This window comes from Microtus pennsylvanicus, chromosome 8 (assembly GCF_037038515.1).
Source record: "Microtus pennsylvanicus isolate mMicPen1 chromosome 8, mMicPen1.hap1, whole genome shotgun sequence".
In the NCBI taxonomy this organism is placed as follows: Eukaryota; Metazoa; Chordata; class Mammalia; order Rodentia; family Cricetidae; genus Microtus; species Microtus pennsylvanicus.
In genome coordinates, this window is record NC_134586.1 from 97535693 (window position 1) to 97552556 (window position 16864).

Below are 16864 nucleotides of genomic sequence, written 5' to 3' on the forward strand. Positions count from 1 at the left end.
CCCAGACCCTTCCACTCTCGTGCGGGCAAAGATGGAAGACGAAGACTCAGCCTTTCTGCTCCACCCTCGTCCTGAATTAGAAACCAGACTTCCTGCTTCACCCCTGAGACTGGGACATCTCCTAGCCATTGTCTAAAAGTCCTGGCTCAGAAACTGTGTGGCCACTGGCAGACGCCTCCATTAAAGCTCTCACGCTGTACCCCAAGTCGCTCTTCTCACCCCACGTCTAGAATGTTACTCCTGTAGTAGGAAGCACTGTGCCCACTTTATTCTGGGGTGTTTGTGCAGTGTATCGCTTAAGAGACAAGAACTGCAGGTGCTGGGCAAGTCGTCCTTCCACCGGGGCAGACAAGACCGGGGCAGGCTTGCTCAGGACTCGACAGAGGCCAGCAGTGAACTAGGGCTGAGCATAAGGTCACAAATCCAGATGGAAAAATCAGTCAGAGAGAGACAAGGATCAGAGCAGGGCCTGCTACTTGACAAGCCAAAGGCTCCACCACTGGCCACCAGACTGGGACACTTGGAAAGGAGAGGCAGAGATCAGAGAGAGAGGGGGAAGGAGGGAGGGAGGGAGGGGGGGGCGCGCGCGAGAGAGAGCAATGCACTCATACAACCAAGAGCTCTGGCTAAACCCTGAGACCACCTCCCAGACCCTGATCATCCTGCGGGATCACATCTAGGCTCTCATTAGCAGCGGCATCCCAGCAGGTCCACCCATGTGGACCTCACTGAGATGGGGGCATGGAGATGTGCACAGGATGGAGAAAACAGATGGAGATGTGCACAGGATGGAGAAAACAGAAGACAAAAGTGACTGACAGAAAGAGCATGCAATATCCAGGGGCACTGGGGGCATTAAGCATCAAACCCAGAGCCTTGTGCATGCTCGTAAGTGCTCTACACCCTTGGCTTTATTTATTTATTTGTGAGACAGGATCTCACTGTGTAGCCCTGGCTAGCCTAGCACTCACTCTATGGATCAAGCAGGTCTTGAACTCACAGAGATCCCTAGTTTCTGTCTCCCAAGAAGCTGGGATTACAGGTGCATGTGACACCAGGACCCCCTGGAAGAAGGATTCCTCCCCCAAAATCAAGCATGGGACACAGATACTCAGTTTTCACATTTTCTCTATGTGAGGTTCTTCCCGATGGAAACGATCTCACAGAGGTACCCTCTCTAGAGAGAAACAGTCTAACCAGGGAGGTGTGAGGAACACTGGGAGAAAAGATGGGACTCCAAACTGAAGGACAGCCACAAGGTGGTAAGGAAGAGCAGCTGGCAGCCACCGACTGATGGCTGCATTCGGTACTGACTTAAGCTGACATTAGCAGAGGGAGCAGCAAGCCTCCACTCCAAACAACCTAAAAGTCACGGTCTGTGGGCCCGTGGTTGAATGTCCACGCCATTCTCCAGTGCACAGGCAGAGTTAGAATTGACACAGTGCTGCTAAAATCCACCCAACATCTCGACTGAGTCTGAGTCACAGGGGAGATCGTAACTGAAGAAAGCAGAGGTAAGCAGCCATGCCCAGACATCACGGGGAAAGACGTACGATCCGACGTCTTGGTACTTGCTAACGAGGTTCTACTGTGTCTGCAGACTGTCCCACGGTCTCAGCATCAGCACCAAAACAGCAATCGATACACGAAACATCTTCACAATCAGGGGCGTGGAGGAGAATTTGGCCTGAGAGCAGTCAGCAGGCACAAAGCCAGGGGAAAGGAAGGAGGTTCCGCTGACACAGCCCCGGGCCACTGGGGCAAATGAGCTGGCTAGTCCAGCCAGACCACAGAAAAAAGACACCAGACTTTATACCTCCGCAGAACCATTGGCAACAGCTCTCTGATAAAGCCGGTCTCCTTAGACCTCAAATTCTGCACAGTCAAAACCATCATAGTCTCTATACCCCAACGGCTGCGAAGCCAGCCATGTCTCCTCATTTCCAACTGGGTCGTTTCTGCCTGGATTAGAACCTCTTCAGACAAAAACATCTCTCCACCATTCACGCCAACGCTATGGGGAGCAGCCGCCTCACGGCGGTGGGGCTCACGTCACAGGCTTGCGCTTTCTGGACCAGGTAAAGTCACCATGCTGTAGTAATCTCTAGCAAAGCGGCATCATGGAGAAGGCACTCAGGGGTAGCCCTGCTGAGAAAGGGCTCAGCAGGGACCAGAAGGCCTTGCAGAATGACAGCAGAGGTGTAAGCTAAACTTGGGGATTTTCCATCTCATTCGTCTTATGTGTCCAAATCCTATGATCTTTTTAAGGAAAACCATCAACTGTAGTGAAAGACGAGACACTGAAAGCTGAAGTGAACTAGCCGTCAAGCTACGTGAAGAAACATTTACAAATGAAGCATGCGAAACTGCCATCTGTGAAAATACTGGGTACTTACTCTCCTAGACTTCGGTCACAAAAGGTAAATGCATTTGGGAGAAAAACAACAAGATGCAGTTACAGACTAAGAACTATGCTTTGATAAGCAGTTATTTAAATTTACCGAAAAGGAAGAGGATTTACGTTAAATTCCCATTATATCCCACTACTCAGAGGTTGAGGGTCACTTGAGCCTGGGAGTTCAGGGCTAGCCTCAACGATGGACTAGAGACAGAGTTACTCATTATAATCCCAAAGCTGCATCATCACCACCTGGAGATGTCTGGGGACACAAAGACACCACCATACCAGGAAAACAGACAAGAACCACAGATGGCTTGCCACTGGAGTGGAGACATATGCAAAGATAACTCTTATCTTCTTTTTAAAAGTTATTTATAGTTTATGTCTGAGAGCTCTGCATGTACACCTGAAGGCCAGAAGAGGGCGCCAGATCTCATTACAGATGGTTGTGAGCCACCATGTAGGTGCTGGGAATTGAACTCAGGACCTCTGGAAGAGCAGTCAGTGCTCTTAACGGTTGAGCCATATCTCCAGCCCCAACTCTTACTATTAAGAAAAGCATTGTTGTTGTTGTTGGTGGTGGTGGTGGTGTGTGTGTGATATGTACCTGTGAGATGGGCATGCAAGTTGCAGGACAACTGTTTTCAGTTGGTTCCCTTCCCACCGTTGTATTCGCGACTTGAACTCAAACTTTCACCCTCTGAGCCATCTTACCAGCTCTCGTCTCATCTTTCATTTGATTTTCACACAAGGCATCATTATATAGTTTAGTCTATCCTAGAATTTACTAGGCAGCACCGGGTGACCCCAAACTCACGGAGGTCCTCTTGCCTCAGCCTCCCCCACGCTGGGATTATAAATCCACGCCACTACACCCAACCTAACTCCTCAAAGACAGAACAGGCTAGGCCTTTAAGGGAACTTGTTCTGTCCCTCCTCCAAAGACCTGGGAAAGTTCACACTGGGGAGAGTTCACACATGAGGAAAATTCACAGTGGCAGAGTTCACATGGGAACATTCACAGTGGGGAGCGTTTACATATGGGAAAAGTTCACAGTGGCAGAGTTCACACAGGGGAAAGTTCACAGTGGGGGAATTCACATAGGGGAAAGTTCACAGTGCGGGCAGTTCATACAGGGAAAAGTTCACTCTGGGGAAAGTTCACAGTGGGGGAGTTCACACTGAGGGTAGTTCACACAGGGAAAAGGTCACATTGGGAAGAGTTCACACTGGAGGTAGTTCACACTGGGGAGAGTTCACACAGGGGAGAGTTCACACGGGAGAGTTCACACAGGGGAGAGTTCACACTGAGGGTAGTTCACACAGGGGAAAGGACACATTGGGAAGAGTTCACACTGGAGGTAGTTCACACTGGGGAGAGTTCACACAGGGGAGAGTTCACACAGGGGAGAGTTCACACAGGGGAGAGTTCACACAGGGGACAGGTTCACAGTGGGAGCAGTTCACACACACAGAACAGGGAAATCACAAAGTCTGGGGACAGACTTAGGGTCTAAATGTGTCAGACTGAACTGTGACAGAGCAGGAGAAGCATCACACCTGGCCACTCCAGGCCCATAGTGGTTGCTGCTCCTAGAAGGAAGTATCCTAAAATAGACGGCCTTATAACACTAAGATTTCTAAAGCAAAAGACATTTCGGGCCAATAGACACGGTCCCAGAGGAGTTTGTGAGCCCCCGTCAACACGGATGTCATAGTCCTCAGCCCAAAGCTTCTAAGGCATGGGGGAAGGGGGGGTTAACAGTGATCCTGCAGTCTTAAATCCCCTCACCTCTTTCTGCTCAACCTGCAAAGCCGATTTCAAAATATCCCGAAGCTGTATCAGCTGCCGTCGTTCCTCATCCTGGGCCTGTTTGATCTTTGAAGAGCAAACGAAGCAGAGAAAAGTAAGACTAAGGCACCCTTAGATGTTGCGGATCATGGTATTTCCACACACGAGCACACGCAGGGATGGCCTTCACACCATCCCTCAGCACACCAGAGCCGGTCCTTGCCGGACAGCACAGCCGGCATACACAAGGCTGCAGAAATGGGCCCTGAACGGTGACACCCCATACAGAGGGAGGCTACTCACTGTGTGGAGATCCGTGGAGAGTGTTTCAATGGAAGGCTTGAGGCTTTCTACGGCTTTGAGTCCATCCTGGAAAAAACTGGGGGAAAGAAAAAGCAGAGATTGTGTGTCATGGGGGAGGAGGCTGTTAGCCATGAGACTATGGGAGGGAAGGAAGCAGGGTTCCTGGAAGAACAGAACCGCGCATGATCTGGCAAAACCAGAATAAAATGACAAAACTCTAAACAAACTGGAAAGGAATGGCAATAAGGCTGAACATTTCCCCCACATAAAAGAGGACTTGATTTTAAGTTAGTAAATAGAAACTAGACTTCCTGGACAGCGGCAGTGAGGGCTTTGAGGCCAAAAAGCCATAAGGTGCAAACCAGAGCGCTTACTAGAGAATTCTATTAGGAAACAGTCAAGTGGAATACCGGGCAACTTTGACACACATCAATGGCTGGGCTCCACCTACACAGAAAGCAGGGTGGGTTTCAAAGGTTAGCTAGCAAAAGGGATCTCCTAAAGCGAGGGACTCCGGGCTGCGAGGCCACTTAAGACAAAGGATTCAGGAGAGGTAGCAAAGCTGCTAGTCTACAGCACAGCCCCAAAGCATGCCAGCCAGTCGTCACCGTCAACCTGACTGGATTTAAGATCACCTAGGAGACTCACACCTGGGTCTGGATGCAAGGGCTTTTATTTCTAGAGAGGTTTAGCCAAGCAGGGAAGACCAACGTGAACGTGGGGGCACGATTCCGTGAGCTGGGGTCCCGGATGGAATGAAAAAGAGAAAGCAAGCTGAAAGCCAGCATTGGCTCCTCTATTCCCTGCTACCTGAAACTTTCCCTCTGGCAGACTCCGCCTCCACACAGCAGGAGTAACCTCCCCTCCGTGGCAGGCTTTCATTGGCTGTTCCATCACAGCAAGAGAAGTAACTTAAACAGCCAGGCAACCAGAACTCAACCCTTCCTGGACAACCTTCAGCAAAAGCCAGATGTCAGAGGTGACGTGTGTGTGCACACGGAATCCCAGCACCCCTATGGTGAGGAGAGAAGAGAATTGGCCAGACGCACAGGCAGCGGCAGAAGCAGAGGAGAATGTGGAAGGAGAGAGCCGGCTCCCCAAGTTGTCTGCTGACCTCAGGTCACCCCAAGGCATGCAAGCATCATATACCTACACGCACAAATTAAAAAATAAATGATAACTAAAAATCTGGGGGGAGGGAAGAAAGTGACCTGGGTCTCACATCTATATTTACTTAGGTAAATTTTTTTTTCTTTTAAAGTCTTTGATGGTTCCATGAGACTCTTTCACCCTAAGTGTGCCACAAAACAGAAGGGTCGTGAAAACAATGTAGCCAGTCACTCAACATAAGTGACGAGATATTTACCTGTGTTTAATGTTTCTAAACACAGAACATGCTTCTGGATAGCAATTAATTATGTCCCCGTGTCAGTGTGACCTGTCCGGGTATTTGTGGCCACAGTTAGAGCAAACATGTCAGGTCCCCTGCCTCTCTGGGCTTCCTAAATTGACAAGGAAATCTTGAAGAATTGAAGGGCCACGGGCACCAGAAAGTGGGCTGCTCCTGTTGTGAGCTCCTGTGATCTCCGTGCCTTAGTTACAGTTCTTTATGTAATGACTCCCTTGCTCACTCTGCATTCTGGTAATGTAGGTAGGTCACAAGAGAGAGAGGAAGAGATAAACATAGGAGGCAGGGAATGCAAGTACAGGAAAAGGCGGTACCCGGGGAGGGAACAGGTGCGCAGCCCTGGGCATCTGCAGCTTGGCAACTCTTCCCAAGGTAGATGGAGAGAGCAAAGGTGTAGTCAGGGGCTCGGGAGCCTGGCTCTCACACGTTTCCTGGAGAGTACATGCAGAAGGTGCAAACTTGGGCTAAGTATGCAGTTTTCATCATTGACAAACCTATGAATCTACCTATAATGCCACCACCCACTCCCGCTCTGACTCTCAAACATCCATCCATCTGTGCCCTCCTTCTAGAGGGTACCAGGCAGACACCACAGCAGCTTCCAAGGGAAGGAGCTCAAGGGCTGCTTCCGTGACCTCCGTCCGTCAGTCACTGTGACACTCACAGGTGCGTGTCCCCAAAGCCTGTTAGCATTTTTCCACGCTTTAGTCAAAGGGCATTTATCACTGGTGTTACCAAATCAGACTTTGTTCTCTTCCTATTGGACATTTTCTAGCCGGTTCAACCACAGTTTTCGAGCCTTGAAAATGGAACTCTTTAGATGCGATCTTTTCTCCTGGACCTCACACACTGTGCCAAGCGCCCCACAGTCAAGCTACCATAGCTTCAGGATGGGGACCCCATCTATTGAGGGTCTGCCCATGGCACCCACCCCTTCCTGGCACAAAAACCCACTCCTCCACATCTCCCCTTCCCAAAGCCTCATCAGCGTAGTTGTTGGCCCTCACAGCTCTGAGCAGTACGTTCTCAAAGCGCAAGGCGACTCAACACACACTCCCACTTCCGAGAGAGCCACCACCTCAGAGAGTCGCCGCCTCCTTTAGTCACTGTCCCAAGGGCTGCCCTATTTCCCTTGGCTATTACAGAACAGCATCCTCCCTCTCCAGCAGCAGAAGACGAATCTTCAGATGCTCCAGGGACACAAGTGCCTGCCTTTGCGTGAAATTAAAAAACGGTGACAACAAAATACTTAAAAATAAACAAACTACAAAACGTAACAAGCAAAAATAAATGTAATAGCAAAGTTAAGGTGCATGGAAGTCATTCTAAGGGTCTAGATGCCATGTGGAAGACAGCCGTGCGAGAGCCTCATGGCAAGGGCACCTGAAGAGGCCGTGTGAAGGGCTGCACAACGTTCAGAGCACACACGTGACCCCAGGTTCCTCTCAGGCTTTGTTTTGCCTCCCGAGTATGAACTGAACCATGTGAGGGCACAACCCCCATATTCACCCACACCAGCCCTCAACCGAGGAGGAAACGGGAAGACTTGCATCTTGGAAGGTTATCGAGCTCGTGTCCATAAAAGGTCAAGCGATTTACTTTCCACAAGTAGCCTGTTGCTACCCAACTGATATTTTGTGCAAAATAAAGAAGAAAAAGGAAATCTGAGAATAACTTTTCCCTAAAAATAAAAACCCAATGAGGAAGCAACCCACTTCCTACGCAGCCTGGCAACCGGGCTATGAGGATGGAGCAGCAGCTCCGATCTGCTGAGCAGGTCCTCGCTTTGAGTCTGTCAGAGGAAACCGTCTTGAAAATTCTAGAAATTCCAGGTCCTCTGAGTCTGGGCAAGTCTTTCCCAGCTGATGTCCCACCTGATCACAAGCTAACAGAGTCACCACAGCCACCCTGAGATCAACGGCTAAGCAGCCTCGGGGTGAGCACCCGAGCCCCCACTGCACATGCATAGCTGGTCCACATGGCATCCCTGGACATGGGAATGAATGAAGATGCTGCAGAGGCAAGGAGATGAGGTCCCATCCAGACAGTGCATCTGCTGGAGCACAGGGGAAGCCAGAGGACCTTCCAGGGAAGGGGACAAAGTATGTGCAGTGACACCATCCCCAGGCCAGACCATTCAGAGAGCAGCAGACAGACAGGTGTGGCAGCTTGACCTCTGAGGGATTTCTCAAAGGGCTTCACACTTTCCCCTCCAGCGGGGATCAGTTCAGCCATGCTAATGTCACCCCAGACTACTCTATGGCAGTTCACTGTCTGGGGCTACTCTTCTAAAATAATGTATTTGTTTAACTCTTACGTGTATGTATGTGCACATGAGTGGATGTATGTGCACCATGTGTCTGCGGAAGCCTTTGGAGGTAAGAAGAGGAGTCGGATCCCCTGGAACTAGAGTTACGGGCGGTTCTGAGCTGCCACGTGGGTTCTGGGATCCAACCTAAGTACTCCGGAAGAGCAGACAGCGCTCTTAACCATCAAGCCATCTCTCCAGTCTTCAGAATGCCGACGCAAACATCTGGTCCCTGATCCATCTCTCCAAGCACATCCTTTTATCTCAGCACCTTGCATAAGCCTTATATAAACAAGAACTCCATCAAAGTCTACTGGGTGAGTGAGGGAAGATGCCATGGCTTGTGAAAAAGTCATAGGTGTGCACTCACACCAGTGGTCAGGGGCCTGGAATGGAAACATCCACAGCAAAGCTAAGTGCCCAGAACACGAATATTCTCTTTCGCTCCCACTGACTTCCTAAGACCAGTAATGTATGCAAGTACTGGCTTAGCGGAACACACCAAATCAATGCTGTGTCCCCTCTTCCTCAAAATCAACAAAATCTGAGAGCCTGTGTCAGACCAAACAAACTGGCCCCTCTACAAAAAGGAAAATAAAAGGTATTTGACAATTGTTGTCAATTTTTAAATACTGCCTCCCTACTTCCATTTTTATTGAGATACAATCCTCAAGCCCTAAGATGGCTCTTTGGAAGTGTACAGTGCAGTAGATTTTAGAATACTGCCAGTGTCTGCACCAGTCAGAACGTGTTCTGTTGCCTCCAAAAGAGCAGGGACCCACAAGCGGTCAGGCCCCACACCTTCATTCTCTATGGGAACTGTTTAAGCTGCTTTCTGTCTATAAAGTGCTTTTACTCCTGGGTTGTAAAATACACAGAGTCATGCAGTGTGACCTTGCGTCTCTGCCTTCCTTCCCTCTACATAGTTAAGGTTCATCTGTGTTGTATTCTGGTGCTTCTTTTTTCCCATGGTCATTCATTCATTCATTCATTCATTCATTCATTCACAGAATCCCATGCAGCCCAGGCTAGTGTCTATATAGCCAAGGACGACCTTAAACTTCTGCTCCTTCTGCCTCTACCTCCTAGGTGGACCAGGATTATGCCACCACATTGGTTAACATAGTGCTGGAATTACCAACCCAAGAGTCTCTGCGTGCCAGGCGAACACTCTGCAAACTCGGCTGCAGCCCCAGCCTCAGCTCATGATTATAATAATTTCTCTCCCCCGGACACCCCAGTTCTGGAAATTAAACCTAGGCCAAAACACATACCAGGCCAAGAGTGAGTTACCACTGAGCTATGTTCGTTCATACACACACACACACACACACACACACACACAAAAGTGTTTATTCCCTCAACACAAAGCTACCCACTGGAAGCTGCCACCCACAGGGAGCATTCGAGGACACCATGAAACAGGGCCACTTACTTGCACTGGGCGTGGAAGTACTTGATCAGATTCTGCAGCAAATCCACTCCTTTTTTAACCTTGATTTCATTGACCTTCAGCAGATACTGTTGAGAAACAAGGGAAGGCCGTGGCAGAAGTCAGCAGCTGGAAGCGTCTAACGACATCGGGGGCTCTTTTGAAACAGGGTCTCCTGTAGCCTAGGCTAGCCTTAAACTCGCTGGACAATCAAGGAGTACCTTGAATTTCTGGTCCCCTTGCTTCCCCCTCCCAAGTGCTGGGATACAGGTATGTAACACCACACCTGGCTTAGGCAGGGCTGGAGCCTGACCCCAGGGGCTTGTGCACACTTGGTGTGCACATTACCAACTGCGCCACACCCCTTGTTCAAGACTGACTCTATCTGGACGTGTTTAACAGCTTGTAGACCGGGCAGAGCTTGTGCTAGACACCAGGTGCTGTCTGCAAACGTGACTAAATGGCTATGCTGGTCAGGTAATGCAACGTTCAATAATCACACATCCTACTAACTAGATAGTCTGCCATATAACCAGGCAGGATGAGCTTACTCTCAATTCATGGGAGGAGGATGCCTGGAACAAATGGGAATTTCTAACTGCCTTGGCTTTTACTCTATATTTTCTTTTACCCAGGTCCCTTTTACACTGTCCTCGAACTGAGATCAATGGCATTTTGCCACCACACCCAGTTTCAAGTCCCTTTCTTTACCAGCTCCTTGTCTTCAACACTGTTAGCGTCCAGTAGTGGAGATTTTGTTGCTGATCCAAAGCACTATAACGGTGAATTTTAAATGAATTGTATCAAAGCCACATCTAACCCAGAGAATCCATCAAGGACTGCTGAGCAGGAAGCCCAGGCATTATAAAATTCATTCGTCCCTTCCTAAAAGTGTCCAGAACAAGGGCTTTATAAACCCCCTTCCCCTCACTGTGAGGTGGTGGGATAGAGAGGGCTCAGCAGTTAAGAGCACTGAGGACCCAGGTTCAATTCCAAGCATCCACATGGCAGCTCATGACTGTCTGTAACTTCAAGATCTGACACCTTCACACAGACATACATGCAGACAAAACACCAATGTATATCGGGAGGTGGTGGCGCACACCTTTAATCCCAGCACTCAGGAGGCAGAGGTAGGTGGATCTCCGCGAGTTTGAGGCCAGCCTGGTCTACAGAGCGAGTTCCAGGACAGGCTCCAAAGCTACAGAGTAACTCTGTCTCGGAAAACAAACAAACAAACAAAAAAGCCAAAACCCAAAAACAAAACAACAACAAAAACAAAACAAAACAAAACACCAATGCACATAAAATATTTTTTAAAAAAATAATCCTGAACACATCTCCTCTTCAAGACAGGATGGCCCAGGAAAACCTGCTAACCTGAGGTAAGCCCCGTGAGTTCCCAGCTGTCTCAGGATGAGCCCAAGTCCAGAAACCCTCCTAGGCCAGCTGTGCAAGCCAGTGAGGGGACAGGAAGCCGCTCTGAAACCATAACAACAAATTTTCTTCTCTCTGTAAGAACTGCCTATGTGTCCTTTCTCCTTCCTTTTTGATAGTTATTCACTCTTAATTGGATATCTGGCAACGGACCAAAATGATACAATCATTAATAAAACGTTTGGCAACGTAGCAAGACTTACAATGTGTACGCTCTTTGACCCGGAAGTTCTACTTACCGGAACTTATTATAAAAAGCAATCCATAAAGCATACAATTAGGAAGGAAGGTCTGTGAAGGCTTTTTCTTTTCTTTTTTTTAATTAGTGCCCTGTTTAAGGAGGTATAACAAGTACCACTGGGCTGGGGATTAGGCTAATGCAGACTCTAGGGGAGAGGCGGGGCCATTTTCACACACACACAAAGGCCTTCATGCTTCTTGGACTCTGATCTAGATAAAGGCTCCTGATGTCAGCTCCCCTTTGCCCTTCTCCAAGACACCAGCAAAGACCATAGAAAGCAAGACCCCTAGGGCGGGTGATGTCTAACTGGATAGTAAGGATGCTGTGGGAGCCATGAACGTCTTCCGCTAGCTCTTCACACCTCCCTTCCACCGACTGCACAGGTGTAATAAGAACTCCTAAAAGCATGGAAGAGGTAAATATTCTAGCCAACTCCTGTGAGAAAGTATGGAGGCCAGAGAGGACGCTCTTAGATTCCTGTGTGTGTTCCTGGGCACGTGGGTGCAGGTCTATCTGGAAGCCAGAAGAGGGTACCAGAGCCCTTGGATCTGGAATTACAGGCCCTGTGGGCAGCCTGGTCTGGGTGCAGGGATCCAAACTCTGATCCTCGTGACTGAGCAGCAAGTGCTCTTGACCTCTGAGTCCGGTCTCTGCCAGTCCCTCTCTCTTCCTTGAGTGAAGGTTGGCTTTAGACTGACCTAAACCCACACACCAGGAAGTAGCCTAAGATTCCTCTATGGAAACAAACCTTCAGCCCAGAAACGCAGTCCGGTTGTCTGGTGGGGAAGACCACACTGGAGAGGATGTGCGCCCGTGGCCCAGCCTGTACCACCTTCCCCTTCCCGGCCTCTCACCTCACACATCTGCAGCTGGAAGAAGCGCCGTTCCTTCTCCATTTCCTCTGCGATTTCGGCCCCGCTGATTTCAGTGCGGATCATCCCGTGGAGCTTGGCGTGCTCCTTCTTCTCCTTCTCTATTTTGGTTCTGTGTGTGAAGGAAACGCGAGGGTGAGTCAAGAGGCCACTGGGCACCGCACTCCCCAGCGGACAGACTCAGAATCATCTGCAGAGACGAATGCCCGCCCATGTGGCACTCTTCAAAGCGGGCGACCTCTTAACTCTCGCAGAAAGCAAGCTACGCGGTGTCATGGAAACACCGCTGCTCACTCAACAGATACTGCCTAAGCACCTGTTGGGTCCTATCTGTGTCCGAGGAGATGGAAGACCCACACACGCCTTGCCCTTGATAGCCAGCCTCTCGCTAGAGACCCTCACTAGCACCCTCTGTGTCGCAGTTAGCAAAGTCACACGCAGTTCTGGCTTCCAGAGTGCTCCTCACGACAACATCACGCTGTTCAACCATTCTCTTCCTTCATGTCCCTTCGCACAGAGACCTCATGCTAAGCTACATGACGTAAATGTCACGTGTACAGTTCAGGTATAAACTGACCAGCTGGGCACACACCCAGAAACATCCAACACCAAGGGAAACGGTGTCACAGAGTTGCACAGGCCACAGAAAGCGCTGGACCTAATGGCCTTGGAGGCACTTCCTGCCCAGCCTCAGCTCACACACAGAGACACAGCTGGCATTTTCCTTAAAAGCTGTTTGATGATTATATAGGCTACTTGAGGGTTCGCCATCACAGGAGGCAGTGTGCGCGTGTGTGTCTGTCTGTGCATACGTGTGGAAGATGCACGAATGCCAGTCCTTTGCTCTTCTGTCTGGCACACGAGGTCAACCTGATACTCTGAAGGTGCCAAGAATGTGAAGGACTAGGAGGTCACTGGCCGGGGACGTTGTCTCGAGAATTCAGGCACCTCAACAGACCTGTGACCACAGGGCACTACAGTCTCTAGGCCCCTTACACCATTCTGCTACGCTGGCCATGTAGCTAAACACTCAATACAGAGCTACTGCGGAGGAATCCTGCAGACATCTCAAATCTAGTTATCACACATGATAGGGAAACTGCCCAAGTTCAAGGGGGAAGAAATAACTTTTTGATGTATCCTAGGGTTGCTTTGAGTTTAAAAAGCTCTGTAAGCCCCCCCCCCCACTCCCAAGCCAGACTCTGAGGTGATTCTGTCCATATGCCGAGCAAATCAAGCTTTGTCTTGGAGAGTGTGATGCCGTCGCTCCCCCAATCTCTTTCTCTCTCCTCAACCAGAGACCCCTCTCCCACAGTGTTCTCAGCCATCACTCTACCTTGCTCCAACCATCCACGTCTCTGAGCGAGGTCGTGGTGTAAGGGGCAATGTGCAGGTACAGTTGGATAGTGGTGAGCCAATCCCACTCCTGACCCTAAGCTACATAGGCAGATGCCAGGCCCCAGCAAACAGTAGCAGCCGTGTGCTGACGGCATTGAACTTAACACAGTGAAAAGAGGCTAAGTGGCCAAGGATGACAGTTGGGAGCCTCCTTGAGTTGAACAGACATTCTAGGTCCCCCAGTCTTGTTCCACTCCTGCTGAGTATAGGAGTGGATGCCACCCGTGGTCGGGGTGAGGGACCCAGTTAAAACACTTAAGTCATTTTTACAATGACTTTCTTCTGAAGACCCTTCACTTTACCAGACGGCTCCGTAGGGAAGTGTCTTTCCTTTCAGGGATGCCTTCAGCACCCCGGCAGATACAAGGTAAACACAAAACATTTAAAGGAATTGTCAATCTCCATCATTTCAATCATCAACACCTTTAAGGCACCCTCTCTCCCACCATACACACACATACACACACACACACATACGATACCATCATTAGCTTTTTCTAGCTGGCCTTATTCTCCCTGCCTTCAGAATGAGAAACTGATGAGAAATGTTCTAACTGCCTGTCCCTGGCCACTAGCAGACTGACCTTCAGCAGAGGGAGACATCAGGGTCACTGAGCCCCAACCACTACCTCCCTCCCTAGCAACAAAGAAACCAAGTAAAAACTGAAGCCCTCGAGGCTGGCAGTCCTAAAAACAAGAGATCTAGTATTTCAGATAAACAGGGACTGGGAGCTAAGAGTGCACTTAAAAAACAAACAAACGAGGGCTGGAGAGATGTTTCAGCGGTTAAGAGCATTGCCTGCTCTTCCAAAGGTCCTGAGTTCAATTCCCAGCAACCACATGGTGGCTCACAACCATCTGTAATGAGGTCTGGTGCCCTCTTCTGTCCTACAGGCACACACACAGACAGAATATTTTATACATAATAAGTAAATAAATAAATATTACAAACAAAAGAACAAAAAGACACCCTTGTGTGTGGAGGTGCACCTGCCTGCATCTGTGTGTGTAACCTGGCGGGAACGTGGTCAGCGGGCCCCCTCAGGGGTCAGTCCTTGTCTTTTGCTTTCTGTGAGACAGCGTCTCTCGTTTGCCCCTGTGTAAGGGGCGACCTGGTAGACAAATTTCAGGAACTCTGGCCATCTCCACTTCCCACCTTACCCCAGGACAGTGCCATCACAGCCACCACAACAGCTGTCTCTTCACACGGGTTCTGGGGCCTCAAACTCAGGACTTGACGTTCGCAGAGTCAGTGGTTTATCCCGTGAGCCATCCCCCAGCTCCAGGGCTCTGCTTGTTTATTTAATGAACCACCAGGAAGCCCTAATGTGAAACCCTATTCTGTGACCACCACGACCCCGACACCACAGAGCTTGCTGGAAGAGGCCACCCTCTCTGAACGCAGACAACAGATACACCTGCCACCAGGAGCCATGTGACACAGCTTGAGGAAAATCCTTTCCTGGATTTGGTTTATTCAGACAGTCCCTGCGAGCAACAAAATCCCCATTTTAAACTGAAATCTCAAATTGCCTACATAACTTAAAACAATAAAGAACACTCACATTTTGGTTTCATAGTCCTTCCACGCTTTATCAAAGGGCTTTTTCAGGTCCTGCAAGCAGAGGGGCAGCGAGTAAGTTTAATTAATCATTAACTTCTGTGCAAGACAGACATCCAAACCCCTAGACTGGTTTGTACAGGCACTAGCCTCTGGAAGAAGTCACCCCTTGAGACTAGGGGTGGACCGGCCAGCCTTCCTTCCTTTCCATTCTTTCTCATTCTAAGACATGCTTTATACAACATACAACACACACAAAGATCAGGTCAAACAACATGCATACCGCCCGTGTTCACTTCACCCCATCCTTGTGTCCTGGGCTTCCCTTCTGCACTCAGGGTTCAGAGCTGGGGTTCGTGGTTTCTAACAGGGCTTGGCCTTCACGTCTGTCCAAAGGTTCCCACACAGCTCTGTTTCCCTTCAACAAGACTATTTTCTGTGTTTAAACTTTGTGTCTCCAGGGGCCATGGAAGGTCTCTGTGAAATTGCCCTCCCGCTCCTGACAGCCTGGCCCAGGGCGTGGATCCATGCTTCTACTGTGGGACGTGTCTTTCCTCTGCAACCTCCTACCCCTTGCTTTTTGTTTGTTTGTTTCCTGGTAAATCAGCTGGCCTGATTTCCGGGCCTGCACAGGGAAAACACATCATGTCCCTTGCTGTCCTAACAGCTCTCTCCCTGCCTGCTTTGGAAGGGATTCAGCAGGGGGTCTAGGCAGAGGTCCCCAAGATGGTTCAGACAGGCTGCCAGATGTGCCTAGACCAAGCCCCTGAAATCACACACACATACAAAGACGTGGGTTTCTCAAGAACCCAGCCAAACATCCCTTTAGCCCTGAAACTAATAGCAGTTCCTGCATCAACTAAGTACTACAAGGCCTCGGTGAGCATCCTCTGGGGGCAGAGTCACATAGTCAGCTCACGCTCCATGAGACCTTCTGCTCTTGCTAGGGTACTTTCTAGGGGTAGAGCAGGAACACAACAGCAAGGAAACCAGATTCCCCCGCCTCCCCGTGTTCCTGTGGGAACCCTCTGGTGTGCTGCGAGTCTCCAACTGGCTCGTTTCCCTCTCTGTGTTCTCCCTTCACCAAACTTGCAGCACCAGCAAGAGAAGAACCCACAGGCCAAGTGGCATGGCGCCCCCCCCCCCACAATGTCCAAACCCCGGTACTCATTCGTACCCCTTTCACGCCTTTCAGGTCTCCTTTCAGCAGACTGTCCAGAGGGAAGGAGATGATGTTGTTCATATTTTGAATCTAAAAAGGAAAAGCACAGAAGATAGTCAACGTCCTTTCTAATCCAAGCAAAGATGACAAGCGTGTTGGGAAGGATGCTGGGAATAATCTCCCTTCGTGGACAGCCTGGCCAGGAGGGTGTGGTGGCCTTCCCCACTCACTCATTTTGCTTCAGAAGTGAGCATGCAGCTAACGGAAGACCTGGATCTGTAGGCTTCCACGAGAACCTTCAATTGCTAAGCTGTGGGAAGTTGTCACCACTAGTGAAACCTAAACCTATCTCCGAACCACCAATCAGTGAGAGAATCACTCACTCCAGTGCTTGAAACAAAAGGGCACAACCCACTTCTCAACGACATTGCTAGCAGCCCACTCCAGGCAGTGTGGGGGTCCAGCCGGCATGATCCCTACACGGGAATGAGAGGAAGGCAGATCCAGAGGTTTCTGTCTGCAGGGAAGGCGTGTGAGCAAACACTGAAG

General features: G+C 49.7%; 1 protein-coding gene across 4 annotated transcripts in view; it reads right to left on the bottom strand.

Annotated features, from left to right (window-relative positions):
- The window catches only part of Asap2 (ArfGAP with SH3 domain, ankyrin repeat and PH domain 2), a 151610-nt gene that overhangs the window by 50738 nt on the left and 84008 nt on the right, over nucleotides 1-16864 (bottom strand). For 2 of the 4 annotated variants that reach the window (XM_075984073.1, XM_075984075.1), the window contains exons 4-9: nucleotides 16331-16405; nucleotides 15158-15207; nucleotides 12177-12306; nucleotides 9648-9733; nucleotides 4497-4572; nucleotides 4194-4280 (exon numbers count right to left, since the gene is read on the bottom strand). In XM_075984073.1, the coding sequence (XP_075840188.1) occupies nucleotides 4194-4280; nucleotides 4497-4572; nucleotides 9648-9733; nucleotides 12177-12306; nucleotides 15158-15207; nucleotides 16331-16405 (504 nt within the window). Of the gene's footprint in view, nucleotides 1-4177; nucleotides 4281-4496; nucleotides 4573-9647; nucleotides 9734-12176; nucleotides 12307-15157; nucleotides 15208-16330; nucleotides 16406-16864 lie in introns of all 4 variants that reach the window. The other 2 variants (XM_075984072.1, XM_075984074.1) reach the window with 1 other exon arrangement.